At 43.7% G+C, this 19,878-nt stretch overlaps 2 protein-coding genes across 2 annotated transcripts in view; both read left to right on the top strand.

The window, feature by feature from the left end:
- The window catches only part of LOC120047900 (BTB/POZ domain-containing protein KCTD16-like), a 908,275-nt gene that overhangs the window by 441,052 nt on the left and 447,345 nt on the right, over positions 1 to 19,878 (top strand). The window lies entirely within an intron of this gene.
- On the top strand, positions 6,467 to 19,677 carry LOC120047905. The gene is made up of 4 exons (XM_038993496.1): positions 6,467 to 6,822; positions 11,519 to 12,069; positions 12,820 to 12,973; positions 19,255 to 19,677. Exons 1-4 carry the CDS (start codon positions 6,627 to 6,629, stop codon positions 19,368 to 19,370), a joined length of 1,017 nt encoding a protein of 338 aa, XP_038849424.1. The 5' UTR covers positions 6,467 to 6,626; the 3' UTR covers positions 19,371 to 19,677.

A 19,878-nucleotide genomic window follows, 5' to 3' on the forward strand; every position in this document is an offset into this window, starting at 1 on the left:
TTTTTTTAAGTGTTTTACAGCGAAAACACAATATAGCATTATATTAGCTTACCACAATAGCCAAACACACAAACGCATTTATTCACCGCAAAGATAGCATTCGCAAAAACCAGCAAAAGATATAAAATGAATCACTAACCTTGAACAACTTCATCAGATGACAGTCTTATAACATCAGGTTATACAATACACTTATGTTTTGTTCGAAAATGTGCATATTTAGAGCTGCAAACCGTGGTTATACTTTGTGAATATGTAGCAACATTTCCCCAGAATGTCCGGAACTATTTTGGACACTCACCTAATCTGACCAAAGAACTCATCATAAACTTTACTAAAAAATACATGTTGTACAGCAAATGAAAGATACACTGGTTCTTAATGCAACCGCTGTGTTAGATTTTTAAAAATAACTTTAGTACGACATACAGCATGCATTATTGTGAGGCAGCGCTCACCAAAAAGGCGGCGAATAGGAGTCAGTATTTTACACAGAAATACGAAATAACATCATAAATGGTTCTTACTTTTGCTGAGCTTCCATCAGAATCTTGTACAAGGAGTCCTAGGTCCAGAATAAATCGTTGTTTGGTTTTTTAGAATGTCCTTTTCTCCTGTCGAATTAGCAACCTTAGCTAGCCATGTGGCGCAAACATGCCCATCTTCTCTTGACGCAAAAAAACTACTTTATGATGTTATCACATGTATCAAATAAAATCAGAGCCGGAGATATTAGCCGTGTATACCGAACGCTTTTCAGAAGCCAATGTCGACGTCCTTCGCGCGCCTGAGAAGACAATGAAATTTCCAGACTTGTCACCCCAAAAGCTCTTATTCGACCTCAGATCAAGTTAGACACCCCATTCCACCTCCCACTGCCTGTTGACATCTAGTGGAAGGCGTATGAAGTGCATGTATATCGATAGAAATAAGGCAATTGAATAGGAAGGCCCTGGAACAGAGCCTCGATTTCAGATTTTTCACTGCAAAATTAGATTTTTGCTGCAAAATGAGTTCTGTTTTACTCACAGATATAATTCAAACAGTTTTAGAAACTTGAGTGTTTTCTATCCAATAGTAATAATATGCATATTGTACGATCTAGAATAGAGTACGAGGCAGTTTAATTTGGGCACATTTTTTTCCAAAGTGAAAACAGCGCCCCCTATTGACAAAAGGTTATTAAGCTTGTTTCATTTTGGGAAGATGTTGGTTAGGCTACAGATTGCTTATTGCCGCTTCAAAACATGAATCTTTATTTTCCAGGTTATGTTAAAAAAAAAAAAAAGTGATAACCTATTCAAGTTTGACTCCTACGTGAATGTGTTGTGATCACTTTATTTTTACTTTGGTACATAAATTACGGCTGTTGCCGTTTCACATGTCAGAGCAGTTTAGCAATCACTACCTGTACACAGCCAATCTGTAAATAGCCCACCCAACTACCTCACCCCCATATTATTACTTACCCTCTTGATCTTTTGCGCATCATCACTCACGCACATCTATCACTCCAGTATTAATGCTAAATTGTAAATACTTCGCCTCCATGGCCTATTTATTACCTACCTCCCTACTCTTCTACATTTGCACACACTGTACATATAGAAAAATATTTATTCTATTGTGTACGTTTATTTGTTTAACTCTGTTTCTGACGCACTGCTTTGCTTTATCTTGGCAAGGTCGCAGTTGTAAATGAGAACTTGTTCTCAACTGGCCTTCCTGGTTAATTAAAGGTGAAATAATTAAAAAATCAAACAAAAGTTTTAATCTCGCTGTTCATCACTATTTGAAGATTAAATATTTGGTGTTCGAGGTTGGACACAACGTATAGTATAATGATTCTCAGTAGGGAATACTTCAGTTTGGCCACACGGTGGCGCCAATGGACAAAAACATTCGGCAGATTTAAAACTGGCGAAGCGGATGCTGTCTTTTGTCGAAAGGAAACCTCTCCAGCGTGGCTTTTTCAAATTAGCATCACGGAAGAAACATTAAGACTGCCGGTTTTCCGATTTTGCCTTTGAAATTAAAGTCTGCGGTAAAACGCTATGTGAAGGATACGAAATCAATCTTTCTTTGCGGCTTTGCATAGTCGGTGGATAATGTTAAAATGTCACAAAATTATAACTACATCAGGGAACAATTTAAACTAAAGAGAATTACTATTTTATTAAAGATAAGTGAGAAATAGCTATATTTCTAATATTTCATTGCATGTTATGTATATGAGTGGTGCAATGCTTAAAATTGTTTCTTGGTTCTTAAAGATCCTATCACGGTTTAAATGTATTTCCTGTTTGCTTGAGATTTGGCCACATGTATATTATCCTAGTAACACCCTCTAGTGGCTTATAGTCTCATGTAAGGGAACAAAACTATAAATGCAACATGCAACAATTTTCAAAGATTTTACTGAGTTACAGTTCATATAAGGTAATCAGTCAATTGAAATAAATTCATTAGGCCCTAATCTATGAATTTCACGTGACTGGGAATACAACAGATATGCATCTGTTGGTTACAGATACCTTAAAAAAAAAAAAAAAAAGCAGGGGCGTGGATCAGAAAACCAGTCAGTAGTTGAGACCACCATTTGCCTCATGCAGCGTGAAACATCTCCTTCACATAGAGTTGATCAGGCTGTTGATTGTGGCCTGTGGAATGTTGTCTCACTCCTCTTCAATGGCTGTGAGAAGTTGCTGAATATTTGCTCTGTTCACAAAGTTGACAAAAGCAAACCGCTCACCCACACGGGTGTGAGGCCAGTTGAACGTACTGCTAATTCTTTAAAACTACGTTGGAGGCAGCTTATGGTAGAGAAATTAACATTCAATTCTCTGGCAACAACTCTGGTGGACATTCCTGCAGTCAGCATGCAAAACTTGAGACATCTGTGGCATTTCAAGCAGCATACCACCCTGCATACCACTGCTGGCTTGCTTCTGAAGCTAAACAGGGTTGGTCCTGGTCAGTCCCTGGATGGGAGACCAGATGCTGCTGGAAGTGGTGTTGGAGGGCCAGTAGGAGGCACTCTTTCCTCTGGTCTAAAAAAAAATATCCCAATGCCCCAGGGCAGTGCCCTGTGTCGGGTGCAGTCTTTCGGATGGGACGTTAAACGGGGTGTCCTGACTCTCTGAGGTCATTAAAGATCCCATGGCACTTATCGTAAGAGTAGGGGTGTTAACCCCGATGTCCTGGCTAAATTCCCAATCTGGCCCTCAAACCATCACGGTCACCTAATAATCCCCAGTTTACAATTGGCTCATTCATCCCCCTCCTCTCCCCTGTAACTATTCCCCAGGTCGTTGCTGCAAATGAGAACGTGTTCTCAGTCAACTTACCTGGTAAAATAAAGGATAAATAAAATTGTGTCGTGTGACAAAATTGCAAATGTTTGAGTGGCCTTTATTGTCCCCAGCACAAGGTGGAGCTGTGTAATGATCATGCTGTTTAATCATCTTCTTGATATGCCACACCTCAGGTGGATGGGTTATCTTGGCAAAGGAGAAATGCTTACTAACATGGATGTAAACAAATTTGTGCACAACATTTGAGAGAAATAAGCTTTTTGTGCAAATGGGACATTATCCTAGTTCTGTCAAACCATAACGCTATGTGCTGTGCACAGCAGTTGTCTTACTGTCTTTTGCTAATAAATAATAATCATTTGGTTATTCAGAGTTTGACTATTTACCCATGCAACAGAACTATGCAGTACACTGTATATTGAATACATACTGGACTGCAGAGGAAAAAGTTTACTACCTGTCTCAGTTAGTTAGGAGGAAAAGACTCGGTAGGGTGAGTTTGAACCTAAAGCTAAGTCATAGGAAGTGTTGCTGGACTTTTACTGTTGTATAGTACTGTGTCATCGGATGCATATATTTTCATTACAAAATACCTTATAATGTAAAAGCCAAATATCCTACAATCTCCCTTCTGGTGGACACTTTGGAAAAAATACAACCCATACTATGTGTTTATTCAAGAAGTCAAGAGAGATGTAAGTAAATTTGGTCCAAAGAATCATACTTTATTGGTAACTGATATCAAAAGGAAGTTAATTAGTCAAATTAATCATCAACAGTTACACGAGTTTCAAATTAGTTTAAAGTTCTGTCACATGCACAAGTGAAGTGAAATGCTTACTTGCTAGCTCTTTCCCAACAATGTAGTATTCAATGTCAAATAGTATAAAGTTGTTTTTTATAAACACGAGAAATAAGAAATTAAGCTATATGCAGGGTCCGTGCCAGTACCAAATGTACAATGTGCAGAGATACCAGAGGGGTTAAGGTAGAAATGTACATGTACAGTATGCAGCAGTGGCGTGCCGTGGGCCTGGGGCCAGCAGAGATGGCCCACCACTGGTATGCAGGGATAAGGAAACAGTGACTGGTAGCACCAGAAATTATAATAATGATCAATATAGCAGCAGCATAAGTGGTGGGTGAGTGTGTGTGTCAGTGTAGGCGTGTTTGAGTGTGTGGGTAAAGACCTGTGAGTGGCATGTAGTCAGTGCAGATAGACCGTGGGTGAGGGTGGTCAGATGGACCGTGGGTGAGGGTGGGCTGCCATTAATTAGCTGTTCGGACGTCTCAGTTCTTGAAGTCTTGGGCTATTCAGAAGTCTTAGTGCTAGCAGCTGTCTCGGAGCCTGTTGGTCAGGGGGGAAATGCTTTTGCTAATTTGCGACCCAGCTTTGCCAGCTCAATGTAAGAATCCACCACTTATAGTATATTAGGAGAGGTCGCAATTTACGCGACAAATTGGTCCATGCGAACTGCCAGCCACAAAAGAAAATGAGCCTGGCTCTTTAGAATGGTAGATATTAAATGCTGAGGTTGCGCACAGTGCAACAACATGAAGTGTGAATATTTCTGCCACCCACACACAGGCAAACGGTTCGCAATAAATGACATTATTACGTTCTTCACCACCCATGTTATTTACATGATTAAATATCCATGTGGGCTGTGTTATGTAGGTTAAACCTCTCGTTCTCTCAAACAGAGAATTAATGAACACAACATTTAGAATCTGGAGAAACGATAGGGATTATCCAGTCGCAGTACATTTTAATGACCTAAAACATGACATTTCTACCTTTTTAGATTATGCGGCATAGAGAAAGTCAATATATCAGACAGGGGAGGTGATATAAATAATAATCTGAGCAAAAGACAATGTTTTGGGATTTTCTCACTCCAGACATTATGCCCAAAGGGTCTTCATGATGAAATGCTCATGCATGTTATGTTGTAAATGTGAACATGAATTAATGCCACTGCTTCAGGTGACTTTTTTCTTGCTCTGTACCCAATGATTTATGAAAACTTACTTGATAGGTCGATGTCCTCATTGTGGTTTTACAGGCGTGTTTATTAACACGTTATGTACACACTTTATTAGAATACTTATGAAATTCAAATTGTTATATTTGGTAACATTTGCTTATTTTCCACCGACTCCAACCGCATTCGATGCATGGAACGTATGTGGGTGGAGCAATGTCTACATACAAGTGAAAATTATAAACACTTACAAAAGCTCCGGACGAAGGCCTTGAGGCCGATACGTAAATCAAAAATAAAGAGCAGTGATACTAGCAGCAGTGTGCGGGTTTCTTGTTTGTTCTCATCTAGGCTTAGTTATAGTAAAACACGTCAATTATGGTCGTTTTGCCATTTCCTTGCAAAAAGTGATATTTTGGTAGGCTATTTTAGTCGTAAATCTAGCTCTTTTTGCCCTAGCTTTTCAACAATCGTGATGTAGAGTCACGTCATCTCAAGGGAGAAGTTCGGTATGAAATACACTCCCTTCTAGATGTGCTGGGTGGTACCACCTGGTTTCGTATAGAAACAAGCACCATATTTGGCAACAATCTTGGTAAGTGGAGTGTACCAATATATTTTGCATGATGCTTCCTTGACTAGACTACTGGCTTTACACAAAATTCAAAAAGGCAGCACATTTCCGCATAATGTTCTAATACAACGTTTCTTTATACAGTACCCGGGACCAATCTGTGAGTTAATTTGACCATTGGAAAAGGAGCTACTGCATAAATACTGCAATACGGTCTGAATCTAATCTTCGTTTTCAAGGTGATGAGTGCATTTTTCTTCCGAACACAATACCGCAATAAATGTGAGTCCATCCATTCATCGATTTCTTTGCACCGCAAGTGGCAATAGACGTCAGGAAATTGGCGCCTTACCACTGTGAGCTAACTGTCCAGAGCTGCATTTGTTCACGATGTACAACACTTTATTATCAGTGAACGCTACTGGACCTCTGGTGAATATGCTTAAAGGGAGAAAGTGTTGGTATCTAGACCACGTTCAGATAGAAATACCGTATGTAGAACAAACCTCTCTGACATGTAGAATGAGGAATTACCCCACCCACAATTTCTCACCGGAAAGCTTTGATATATATGTATATTGGGTAAAGGCTGAAGTTGGGGTTGAGAGTTACCGTTTAAACGCTTTTCGCCAGAGAGGACGAAGCTAATATTTGCACGCTATTTATCTCAATTGTGTTTTTCGTCCATGTCAAATGTAACGTTTAAAGGCGGAACAGAATAATACCAAATTGTCGACTTTCATTCCGGTCAAAATGTCTAAACTACAGTTGCTGAACGTGTATGTTACTGAACGACTAACAGCGGCAGTTGCAGAGATATCCGTGGCGGTCGACAGAACAGTAGTAGAGTTGTATGAAGAAATCTCCCGTTCTAAGGAGGAGAATAACCGTCTGCGAAGGCTGTTGGATTTTGTTTTTTTTAACCCAGAGATAAAGTTATACAGAGCAGGTTTGTGTTGACCAGTTTTGTTTATTTTATTTTTTATTTAACCTTTATTTAACTAGACAAGTCAGGTAAGAACATATTCTTATTTACAATGACGGCCTACACCGGACAAACCCGGACGACGCTGGGCCAATTTTGCGCCGCCCTATGAGACTCCCAGTCACTGCCGGTTGTGATACAGCCTGGATACTTTGTGGTACAGCCAGTTACTGTATTGGCTAGCCAAATATCTGAGTGCAGGCTGAAGTTTTTGAAATGAACCTCCGACTCTCGAGTCGCTCTGCAGTCGATACTTAAAACATTTAAATTATTTAACTGGGGAAGCATAAACGTTCAGGCTGCACAGACTGAATGGAGGCTAGTTTAGAGCGCTGGTTAAATTGTGATTGAGAGCATTAAAGGTTAAATGACTGAAAAATGGATGTCATTGTTGCAATAGTTTGTGTGGGCAACATACTATCATCCTAAATTGACATGAATCATTATTTTTCCATATCAAATTATTGTATATCGCGCTAATTTCCCTAATGTTGACAGTTTGTTACTACCTTACACAAGCTTGCATTTTCACCCCATAAAATTTGAGTGGAATTACACATCCCTTTTACTTCATATTGGTGGTGTTAGTATACAAGTTTAGTCATCATAATGACGGAAGATTGATTGCTTAACTTATCAATATCTTTGGTTTTGTACAGTTGATTTTGTCACATGCTCTGGTTTGTGCAGGACGTAGACCCCGGAGTTGAAGGTGCATTGTACCATCTAAATCGCTGTGAAATATACACTACATACACACAATTATGTGGACACCTTCAAATTAGTGGATAAACTATAACAGTAATCCCGTTGCTGACAGGTGTATAAAATCGCACACAGCCACATAGACAAACATTGGCAGTAGAATGGCCTTACTGAAGAGCTCAGTAACTTTTAACGTGGCACTGTCATAGGATGCAATCTTTCCAACAACTCAGTTCCTCAAATTTCGGCCCTGCTAGATCTGCTCCGGTTGACTGTAAGTGCTGTTATTGTGAAGTGGAAGCGTCTAGGATCAACAACGGCAGGCCATACATGATCAAAGAACGGGACCGCTGAAGCGTGTAGCGAGTAAAAATCGTTTTTCCTCTGTTGCAACACTCACTACCGAGTTCCAAACTGCCTCTGGGACTAAGGTCAGCACAAGAACTGTTCGTCGGGAGGCTTAACGAATCACCAACCGCAATGCCATGGTGTTCTCAGCCTGTGGGCATCATGTGCGTAATTACTCACCAAGAGCCCAGCGCCGAGCCTTCTTGCTAGCAAAGTCACTGATCAAGTTGTTGAAGTCCAGTTTTCTAGCTAACTGACTTTCAATGGACAGCATGGTTAGACTGCAAAGCCTGTCCTGGGACATAGTGGACCTCAAATAGTTGATCGGTTTTAGCTTACTGAAAGCTCTCTCGCCACACAGCAACAGTTACAGGCAGTGTGCAAAATATACGTTTCCAAAAATGCTTTGCAGCTGCATCTTACAAATTGCATTCAGGAGACCAAGAGGGGACAAGCTAGGAGGGGAAGTGGCAGCATATACAGTGTTCAGGTGTCTTACTTCATTATGAAACTCAGGTGTAAGATCTCTGGAATACTTCATGATCAGGGGTTGGCACACAGAAGAGACTTTATCCTCACTAATCTGCCCAACTTTCAGAACAGCAGAAAATGATTCTACAATTTTTGCAGTTGTGTGGAACCTAGTGTCCAAGTCACTTATGATGTTGTCCATAGCAGTAAAAAACACTGTGTTCTGAAACAGCGTTGCTGCACTGTCCTGAGCTGTGTTCTCTTGAGGTCTCATCATGGAATCTCTTCCTTTTCCTCTGGCGGCTGTATTCCTTTCTGAATTGAGGTGCAGCATCCATTTACGTTGCAATCAGTGTTGCCTCAGACAGGAGACTCCCATCTCTAAGAGCCTGCATCTCTTCCTTTAAGGCTCTGATATTGGCTGCCTCTGTGTCAAGTGAGATATTTCCTGACTGGAGAATCACATTACTGTCCTCGATGCATTGCAGTATCTGCAATTATGCCAACGGACATGTCATTCAACACAATGCTGCTCACCTCCTCCTTCAGTTGGGAGTAGGGCTGGTTCATAGGTATGGGGAGATAGGGCTGCTGAGCCTGAAGTTGCATCTGTTGGGCCTGCACCAGGCAGGGGCAACTGATTTAGTATGAATAGCTTGCTAAAAGTTTGCCTGCATTGATTAAATGTCGGCTAAAGGAGGAGCGAAATGTAAACACTCAGAATTTTCTGTGAAGATATTAAGTAACTAATGTTAAGGGAGTAAAAGTAGCCTATTTCACTATGGACGAAGCTAACAGGTTAATTTCTACCACTCACGGACTACACCCACCTTCCTTTGTGAAATGTTGGGTGACATACTTTTACCCTTTCTTTTCTCTCCTCTTTCTTTTCGTTTTTGGAAGCCAGATTTTTCTTTAGGAAGCTGAGATATAATGCTCCACCGCCACTCCTCACTCGCAAGTGCAGTTCGCGCCTGGTTTGGGGCAGGACCGAACCATTTCATGTAAATAGAGAGGGAGGGGGGTAATACAGAGGCTCTCTGGATATTTACTTTTTGCCAAAAACAAGAAGAAAAAACGTTAGTTTTTATTAGTACACTGTAAATAAAATATTATATTAATGATGATAGGTTAATCATTTAATATTGAAAAAAATGTACCTCATGTTCTAATATTTTTTTTGGGCCCCTGTCAGTCAAAGGGCCTGAGAATCGTTCTAAATTCCCCCCATAAGGCGCACCTGATTACATTTACCGCTTTGGCGACCCACTTGAATCAAAATGCAGCAAGGTGTCTTCTTCAAATTATCTTCTGAACAGTGATGTACATACACATTAATCCCAGTGTGGTTTTTGAGCTGTGTTAGTTTTAACAGGACGTGCAACCTCATCTCCCCCCAATCGTGTAACTGATTTCAACGTGAAATCAAAATAAATTATTGACAAATGAGTGTTATGGCAACCCACAAATCAAAATGCATTATCCAAAATGTAGCTCACTGTGTTCTGTAGGTTGTTCTCTAGCCAGTGATTTAAAAAATATCTCAAGTTTCCATGTTTGTTTTGTTGTTAGTTTCAGCAGCGTGTACAACCTGATTTCCCCCTTATAGATATCAGTGATTTATTGCAACAACAGGGTGTTTGGTGTGCAGTTTAAGGTGCTTTTAAAAAAAGAAATACAATAAATATGATTACTATTGTTGCACATGTATGTAGATTGTACATTTTGTGTTTAGTTTTTCTATATATCACGAACTGTCCTTCATATTGGTTATTGATTTGGACACGTTAAAACTGTGTTTTGATATTGGGCTATTTATCAAAATGTCTTGTCAACAGGAAGTAGCGACGGCATAATTTTCAATTAACATTTTAGGATTATAAATTGAACGTTCAACATACATTTCCAATGGTATTGTACTTTAATGAGATAAACTGCTGAATGAGTCCAAAAACGTGCTCCGGCTGATTTTATTTTTGATATACCAGAAATCACCGAAATGGTTTGGTCTGCCTACTTAAACCCATATCATCTACCTATGTTTGTCCTCTGTTGTTGCATGCCGTTCTTTGTTTGCTGAAATCCATACTTTTAAATAAAACGTGAATCAAATACACGCACCGTAGGGCTGGGCGACATGGCCAAAATATCATATACATTTTCTAACATTGGCGGTATTTATTTTTTATAGTTAAAGTTCCACATTTGCTTTATGAGTAGCACATGACCCTAAGTTGGCAACACATACATTCTACGTGATTTCAATGGGGCTTTCTTTCTCCATTCTGATTTGTTTTATACTGTTCAATCAAACTTCAACCAACAATTATTTCAAGCATTTTTATACATTTCCTGCACTCATCTGAGATCATTTACACACTGCCACGTTGGGCTGGACGATATGGGCCAAAACAAATTAGGCCCTAGAATGAAACAAAAATGTTCCTGCTGGAAAAACCAATCCTCAGAGTTGGGGAACATTGTCAGAGCAGAAGGAAGCAATTTTTCTTCCAGGACAACATTGTACGTGGCTTGATTCATGCGTCCTTCACAAAGACAAATCTGCCCGATTCTAGCCTTGCTGAAGCACTCCCAGATCATCACCCACTGTGACATTTGGTGGAGGATCCATTTTAGAATAAGGCTGTAACGTAACAAAATGTGGGAAAAGTTAAGGGGTCTGAATTCTTTCCGAATGCACTGTAGTAAAATACAGAACCCCACCCAGCCCTACAACCGACAATTTTCTTCGTATCAACGGACAGCAACTCGATGTAGTCAGAGGTACACTCCGCCCACTTTCGTCTCCCCTCAACTACGTTGATGTGACGTACATCGTGGAGTTGAGTTTTACTTGGCTACTGTATTAGTTGAATTTAAATACATAAAAAAGATAATAAGTTAATGTTGCAAAGAGAATTGTTCATGGCTGCAATTGTATTGTTGAATCATTTAGCTAGCGGGTTCTAAATCCAATAAAACAGAAATGATAAAATAGCAAGCTAACGTTAGCTTTTTCTACATATTTGAATTACATGTTTCAGGGACCAGAGAAAATAACTTTGAATTCAGTTTTAGATTGAAATCCTCTATTGAATTATCAACAACTTTATATTTTCTATTGTTTCTGTATCAGATCCCCAGCAGCTCACTTTCCTCAAATCTGAAGAGGATGTTCCCACCGAGCAGCAGGACTGTGAGCAAGAGTGGCGAGTCAGGCTGATTCATGAGGGCCCAGAGCCCACACTGATTAAAGAGGAACTGCTTACCAGTCAAGAGGAAGATGAGCTTCTAGGGCTCTTGGATACCAAAGACTCCATATTCACTTCTCCCTGTGTGGAAAGTGACTGTGATCAGGAGAACCCATCTCAGCCCTCACATCTTTACCAAACCCAAACTGTGGAGGACAGAGAGAGGGACTCTCTACTCACCTACACAACTGAAGAGATAAAAACAGAACCTGATGGAGAGGATTACAGAGTATCAGAACCAGCCAGTGACTCTCAGCCCCTCTCTGCAGTAAATCCAGACTGTTCTGCAGCTCAGAGTGAAAACAAGAAAAGTGATGATGAGGTGGAGAGTGGAGGACTACAATCAGGGTCTAAGACACTCGAATCAAAGAGAAAACAGAAAAAGAAAGGAGAAAGGTTCCATACCAGTGCTGGAGGCAGGAGGGGTAAATCCAAGGTGTGTAGGAAGACTTGTGTGTCAAATGTTTTCTTTTATTTAATATGTATGGAAAACACACACAAAGGTTAAATAATGCCAGTGTGGTGTGTGGAAAATACTTCAGAATGTACAGGGTTTCCCCTATATTCACTTAGCAGAGTTAGTTCTGTGGCATATATTAGTTCTGCCGAGACACGCTTTTTGTATATTTGATGCATTTCGTTGTTTGGGGTAAATGCAGATGCCAACCCCTTGCTTCAGCCTATTTATTAAAAGCAGCTTTGCTGCATCTGATGGTCTTCATGTTATAAGTCTTTTAAAGGGAAAACATTTTAATATGGTGTTAACAATTTAATTAGAATTCATTTTGAAGTAGAATGTCCTATTTTAAAGAGTCACCAGAAGTGACCCGGGGGGAGATCCTGGATTAAAAAGGGCTTTAGGTGGTGGGGGGTCAATGGACGGGTCGGCACGGCTGAATTCTTTCCAGCCTCTGGGCAAGAACACTTTTGAGACCTGATCTTGGCGGCGGAAAGAATTTTGTTGTTTTAAAGGAAGTTTCCTGCAATCCTATACGTTTTGAGATGGAGCTGAGAGAAAATGTTGCGTTTTTAAACAAAATTTCCTGTAATTCTATGCATTTTGCCATGGCTAAGTTTACACAGTGTTTTTCCATCCTATATTTATTTTTGTATGACTAGCACAATACTTTTATATACAGAGAACACCCTGTAGTGTGATTTCCGTGTGATTCCCATGTGTGTGCAGAAGCGTTCGAACCGTATGTGTGGGAAGTGTGAGCCATGCAGGAGGACTGAGGACTGTGCTCAGTGTGATTTCTGTAAAGACATGAAGAAGTTTGGAGGACCCAGTAAGACCAGACAGAAGTGCAGACTCAGGCAGTGTGACGTCCACGCTCCGGGTGAGTCCATTCCATGCTCAGTTGACTCCATTTACATTTTGCAGACGTTCTTATCCAGAGTGGCTTACAGGGCAATTAGGGTTAAATGCATTGCTCAAGGGCACATCGACAGATTGAATCCCAGAGCCGGCTAGGTGAACAAACTAGCGACCTTTCAGTTACTGGCCCAATGCTCTGAACCGCTTGGCTACCTGAGTCCATAGAGAAGGGTGCATTTGGACCATAGTTAGTTTTAGCATGGGCAGCGCCCAAGCAACCACCAAACCTCACCAAAAGGAGGGGGTACCTTTATTCATTTACAATATTGAAGCATCTGACCTTAACCCAACACCTAGTGACCTCATCAAGAGGTTTGGATCTGTTTGTTATCTATGCATAGTCACTTCACCCCTACCTACATGTGCAAATTACCTCAACTAACCTGTACCCCTGCACACTGACTCGGTACCGGTACTCCCTGTATATAGCCTCCACACTGACTCGGTACCGGTACTCCCTGTATATAGCCTCCACATTGACTCTGTGCCGATACCCCCTGTATATAGCCTCCACATTGACTCTGTGCCGGTACTCCCTGTATATAGCCTCCACATTGACTCTGTGCCGGTACTCCCTGTATATAGCCTCCACATTGACTCTGTGCCGGTACTCCCTGTATATAGCCTCCACATTGACTCTGTGCCGATACCCCCTGTATATAGCCTCCACATTGACTCTGTGCCGGTACTCCCTGTATATAGCCTCCACATTGACTCTGTGCCGATACCCCCTGTATATAGCCTCCACATTGACTCGGTACCGGTACTCCCTGTATATAGCCTCCACATTGACTCTGTGCCGGTACTCCCTGTATATAGCCTCCACATTGACTCGGTACCGGTACTCCCTGTATATAGCCTCCACATTGACTCTGTGCCGGTACTCCCTGTATATAGCCTCCACATTGACTCTGTACCGGTACTCCCTGTATATAGCCTCCACATTGACTCTGTACCGGTACTCCCTGTATATAGCCTCCACATTGACTCTGTACCAGTACTCCCTGTATATAGCCTCCACACTGACTCTGCACTGGTACTCCCTGTATATAGCCTCCACACTGACTCTGTACTGGTACTCCCTGTATATAGCCTCCACATTGACTCTGTACCGGTACCCCCTGTATATAGCCTCCACATTGACTCTGCCGGTACCCCCTGTATATAGCCTCCACATTGACTCTGTGCCGGTACTCCCTGTATATAGCCTCCACACTGACTCTGTGCCGGTACTCCCTGTATATAGCCTCCACATTGACTCTGCCGGTACTCCCTGTATATAGCCTCCACATTGACTCTGTGCCGGTACCCCCTGTATATAGCCTCCACATTGACTCTGTGCCGGTACTCCCTGTATATAGCCTCCACATTGACTCTGCCGGTACCCCCTGTATATAGCCTCCACATTGACTCTGTGCCGGTACTCCCTGTATATAGCCTCCACACTGACTCTGTGCCGGTACTCCCTGTATATAGCCTCCACATTGACTCTGCCGGTACTCCCTGTATATAGCCTCCACATTGACTCTGTACCGGTACCCCCTGTATATAGCCTCCACATTGACTCTGTGCCGGTACTCCCTGTATATAGCCTCCACATTGACTCTGTACCGGTACCCCTGTATATAGCCTCCACATTGACTCTGTGCCGGTACTCCCTGTATATAGCCTCCACACTGACTCGGTACCGGTACTCCCTGTATATAGCCTCCACATTGACTCTGTGCCGGTACCCCCTGTATATAGCCTCCACACTGACTCGGTACCGGTACCCCCTGTATATAGCCTCCACACTGACTCGGTACCGGTACCCCCTGTATATAGCCTCCACACTGACTCGGTACCGGTACCCCCTGTATATAGCCTCCACACTGACTCTGTACCGGTACCCCCTGTATATAGCCTCCACATTGACTCTGTACCGGTACCCCTGTATATAGCCTCCACATTGACTCTGTGCCGGTACTCCCTGTATATAGCCTCCACATTGACTCGGTACCGGTACTCCCTGTATATAGCCTCCACATTGACTCTGTACCGGTACTCCCTGTATATAGCCTCCACATTGACTCTGTGCCGGTACTCCCTGTATATAGCCTCCACACTGACTCGGTACCGGTACTCCCTGTATATAGCCTCCACATTGACTCTGTGCCGGTACCCCCTGTATATAGCCTGCACACTGACTCTGTGCCGGTACCCCCTGTATATAGCCTCCACACTGACTCGGTACCGGTACCCCCTGTATATAGCCTCCACACTGACTCGGTACCGGTACCCCCTGTATATAGCCTCCACACTGACTCGGTACCGGTACTCCCTGTATATAGCCTCCACACTGACTCGGTACCGGTACCCCCTGTATATAGCCTCCACATTGACTCTGTGCCGGTACTCCCTGTATATAGCCTCCACACTGACTCTGTTCCGGTACTCCCTGTATATAGCCTCCACATTGACTCTGTGCCGGTACTCCCTGTATATAGCCTCCACATTGACTCTGTGCCGGTACTCCCTGTATATAGCCTCCACATTGACTCGGTACCGGTACTCCCTGTATATAGCCTCCACATTGACTCTGTACCGGTACCCCTGTATATAGCCTCCACATTGACTCTGTGCCGGTACTCCCTGTATATAGCCTCCACATTGACTCGGTACCGGTACTCCCTGTATATAGCCTCCACATTGACTCTGTACCGGTACTCCCTGTATATAGCCTCCACATTGACTCTGTGCCGGTACTCCCTGTATATAGCCTCCACACTGACTCGGTACCGGTACTCCCTGTATATAGCCTCCACATTGACTCTGTGCCGGTACCCCCTGTATATAGCCTCCACACTGACTCGGTACCGGTATCCCCTGTATATAGCCTCCACACTGACTCGGTACCGGTACCCCCTGTATATAGCCTCCACACTGACTCGGTACCGGTACCCCCTGTATATAGCCTCCACACTGACTCGGTACCGGTACCCCCTGTATATAGCCTCCACACTGACTCTGTACCGGTACCCCCTGTATATAGCCTCCACATTGACTCTGTACCGGTACCCCTGTATATAGCCTCCACATTGACTCTGTGCCGGTACTCCCTGTATATAGCCTCCACATTGACTCGGTACCGGTACTCCCTGTATATAGCCTCCACATTGACTCTGTACCGGTACTCCCTGTATATAGCCTCCACATTGACTCTGTGCCGGTACTCCCTGTATATAGCCTCCACACTGACTCGGTACCGGTACTCCCTGTATATAGCCTCCACATTGACTCTGTGCCGGTACCCCCTGTATATAGCCTCCACACTGACTCTGTGCCGGTACCCCCTGTATATAGCCTCCACATTGACTCTGTGCCGGTACTCCCTGTATATAGCCTCCACACTGACTCTGTTCCGGTACTCCCTGTATATAGCCTCCACATTGACTCTGTGCCGGTACTCCCTGTATATAGCCTCCACATTGACTCTGTGCCGGTACTCCCTGTATATAGCCTCCACATTGACTCGGTACCGGTACTCCCTGTATATAGCCTCCACATTGACTCTGTACCGGTACCCCTGTATATAGCCTCCACATTGACTCTGTGCCGGTACTCCCTGTATATAGCCTCCACATTGACTCGGTACCGGTACTCCCTGTATATAGCCTCCACATTGACTCGGTACCGGTACTCCCTGTATATAGCCTCCACATTGACTCTGTGCCGGTACTCCCTGTATATAGCCTCCACACTGACTCGGTACCGGTACTCCCTGTATATAGCCTCCACATTGACTCTGTGCCGGTACCCCCTGTATATAGCCTCCACACTGACTCTGTACCGGTACCCCCTGTATATAGCCTCCACATTGACTCTGTACCGGTACCCCTGTATATAGCCTCCACATTGACTCTGTGCCGGTACTCCCTGTATATAGCCTCCACATTGACTCGGTACCGGTACTCCCTGTATATAGCCTCCACATTGACTCTGTACCGGTACTCCCTGTATATAGCCTCCACACTGACTCTGTTCCGGTACTCCCTGTATATAGCCTCCACACTGACTCGGTACCGGTACTCCCTGTATATAGCCTCCACATTGACTCTGTGCCGGTACCCCCTGTATATAGCCTCCACACTGACTCTGTGCCGGTACCCCCTGTATATAGCCTCCACACTGACTCGGTACCGGTACCCCCTGTATATAGCCTCCACACTGACTCGGTACCGGTACCCCCTGTATATAGCCTCCACACTGACTCGGTACCGGTACTCCCTGTATATAGCCTCCACACTGACTCGGTACCGGTACCCCCTGTATATAGCCTCCACATTGACTCTGTGCCGGTACTCCCTGTATATAGCCTCCACACTGACTCTGTTCCGGTACTCCCTGTATATAGCCTCCACATTGACTCTGTGCCGGTACTCCCTGTATATAGCCTCCACATTGACTCTGTGCCGGTACTCCCTGTATATAGCCTCCACATTGACTCGGTACCGGTACTCCCTGTATATAGCCTCCACATTGACTCTGTACCGGTACCCCCTGTATATAGCCTCCACATTGACTCTGTGCCGGTACTCCCTGTATATAGCCTCCACATTGACTCTGTGCCGGTACTCCCTGTATATAGCCTCCACATTGACTCGGTACCGGTACTCCCTGTATATAGCCTCCACATTGACTCTGTACCGGTACTCCCTGTATATAGCCTCCACACTGACTCTGTGCCGGTACTCCCTGTATATAGCCTCCACACTGACTCGGTACCGGTACTCCCTGTATATAGCCTCCACATTGACTCTGTGCCGGTACCCCCTGTATATAGCCTCCACACTGACTCGGTACCGGTACCCCCTGTATATAGCCTCCACACTGACTCGGTACCGGTACCCCCTGTATATAGCCTCCACACTGACTCGGTACCGGTACCCCCTGTATATAGCCTCCACACTGACTCGGTACCGGTACTCCCTGTATATAGCCTCCACACTGACTCGGTACCGGTACCCCCTGTATATAGCCTCCACACTGACTCGGTACCGGTACCCCCTGTATATAGCCTCCACACTGACTCGGTACCGGTACTCCCTGTATATAGCCTCCACACTGACTCGGTACCGGTACCCCCTGTATATAGCCTCCACATTGACTCTGTGCCGGTACTCCCTGTATATAGCCTCCACACTGACTCTGTTCCGGTACTCCCTGTATATAGCCTCCACATTGACTCTGTGCCGGTACTCCCTGTATATAGCCTCCACATTGACTCTGTGCCGGTACTCCCTGTATATAGCCTCCACATTGACTCGGTACCGGTACTCCCTGTATATAGCCTCCACATTGACTCTGTACCGGTACCCCTGTATATAGCCTCCACATTGACTCTGTGCCGGTACTCCCTGTATATAGCCTCCACATTGACTCGGTACCGGTACTCCCTGTATATAGCCTCCACATTGACTCTGTACCGGTACTCCCTGTATATAGCCTCCACATTGACTCTGTGCCGGTACTCCCTGTATATAGCCTCCACACTGACTCGGTACCGGTACTCCCTGTATATAGCCTCCACATTGACTCTGTGCCGGTACCCCCTGTATATAGCCTCCACACTGACTCGGTACCGGTACCCCCTGTATATAGCCTCCACACTGACTCGGTACCGGTACCCCCTGTATATAGCCTCCACACTGACTCGGTACCGGTACCCCCTGTATATAGCCTCCACACTGACTCTGTACCGGTACCCCCTGTATATAGCCTCCACACTGACTCGGTACCGGTACCCCCTGTATATAGCCTCCACACTGACTCGGTACCGGTACTCCCTGTATATAGCCTCCACACTGACTCGGTACCGGTACCCCCTGTATATAGCCTCCACACTGATTCGGTACCGGTACCCCCTGTATATAGCCTCCACACTGACTCGGTACCGGTACTCCCTGTATATAGCCTCGTTATTGTTATGTTGTGTTAATTTTATTATTTTTTTCTCAAGTTTATTTGGTAAATATTTTCTTAACTCTTCTTGAACTGCACTGTTGGTTAAGGGCTTTTAAGTAAGCATTTCACGGTAAAGTCGACACTTGTTGTATTCGGCGCATGTGACAAATAAAGTTTGATTTGATCACTTTACGTAACGGCTAAGATTTTGGGTTGACAGTGGCTGGACCCTGGTGAGTCTTTGACGTGGCTTCAGTATATTTGATGCATCATGTTCTCTCTTTGTCTCTGTGCGTGTAGAAATGCTGCGTGTGAAGGATGAGGAGGGCAGGCGGATCCTGAGGAGAGGAGGACATCCGTCTGACGACAGTGAGAATAAGATGGAGTGTGATGAAGCTGCACGCCCGTCACTATAAAAATGCACTGAACTAACTTGCATGGCTGTTGATGACTCTGATGTTTAGATGAACAGAATGAAATAGTCTCTATAATGCACAGCGCTTAACTCAGACAGCTGTTTGTAGCTGTTGGGAAAGTATTTCAAAGCCTAAACTTGATCACTCAGGATGGAACTTTCCAGTGCTAGTGTTTTTGCCATGTAATATTTTATTAAAAGAAAAACAGACAAACATATCGTAGAATAGTTGACCTATTTATCTAGTCTGCTTGTGTGTTCTATGTGAGATAAATATTCCTCTCAAGGTGCATTCAAGTTGTGAGAGCCATAGGAGGGAAACATGTACTCTGACAAGCAGTCAATGCACAACAATTCTTAATGCAATCTCGCAAAAACACCTTTAAAAGCAGTTTTGTCCCTTAAAAAAAGAGGGAGAACCCAGTTTTACATTGCTACCACGTTTATTTCTCTACTCCTTCAATTGCGTGTGGCATCGTTAAACAAATGCAGAGTTTCAAGCATGGTTT

Source organism: Salvelinus namaycush, chromosome 5, assembly GCF_016432855.1.
Source record: "Salvelinus namaycush isolate Seneca chromosome 5, SaNama_1.0, whole genome shotgun sequence".
NCBI lineage: Eukaryota > Metazoa > Chordata > Actinopteri > Salmoniformes > Salmonidae > Salvelinus > Salvelinus namaycush.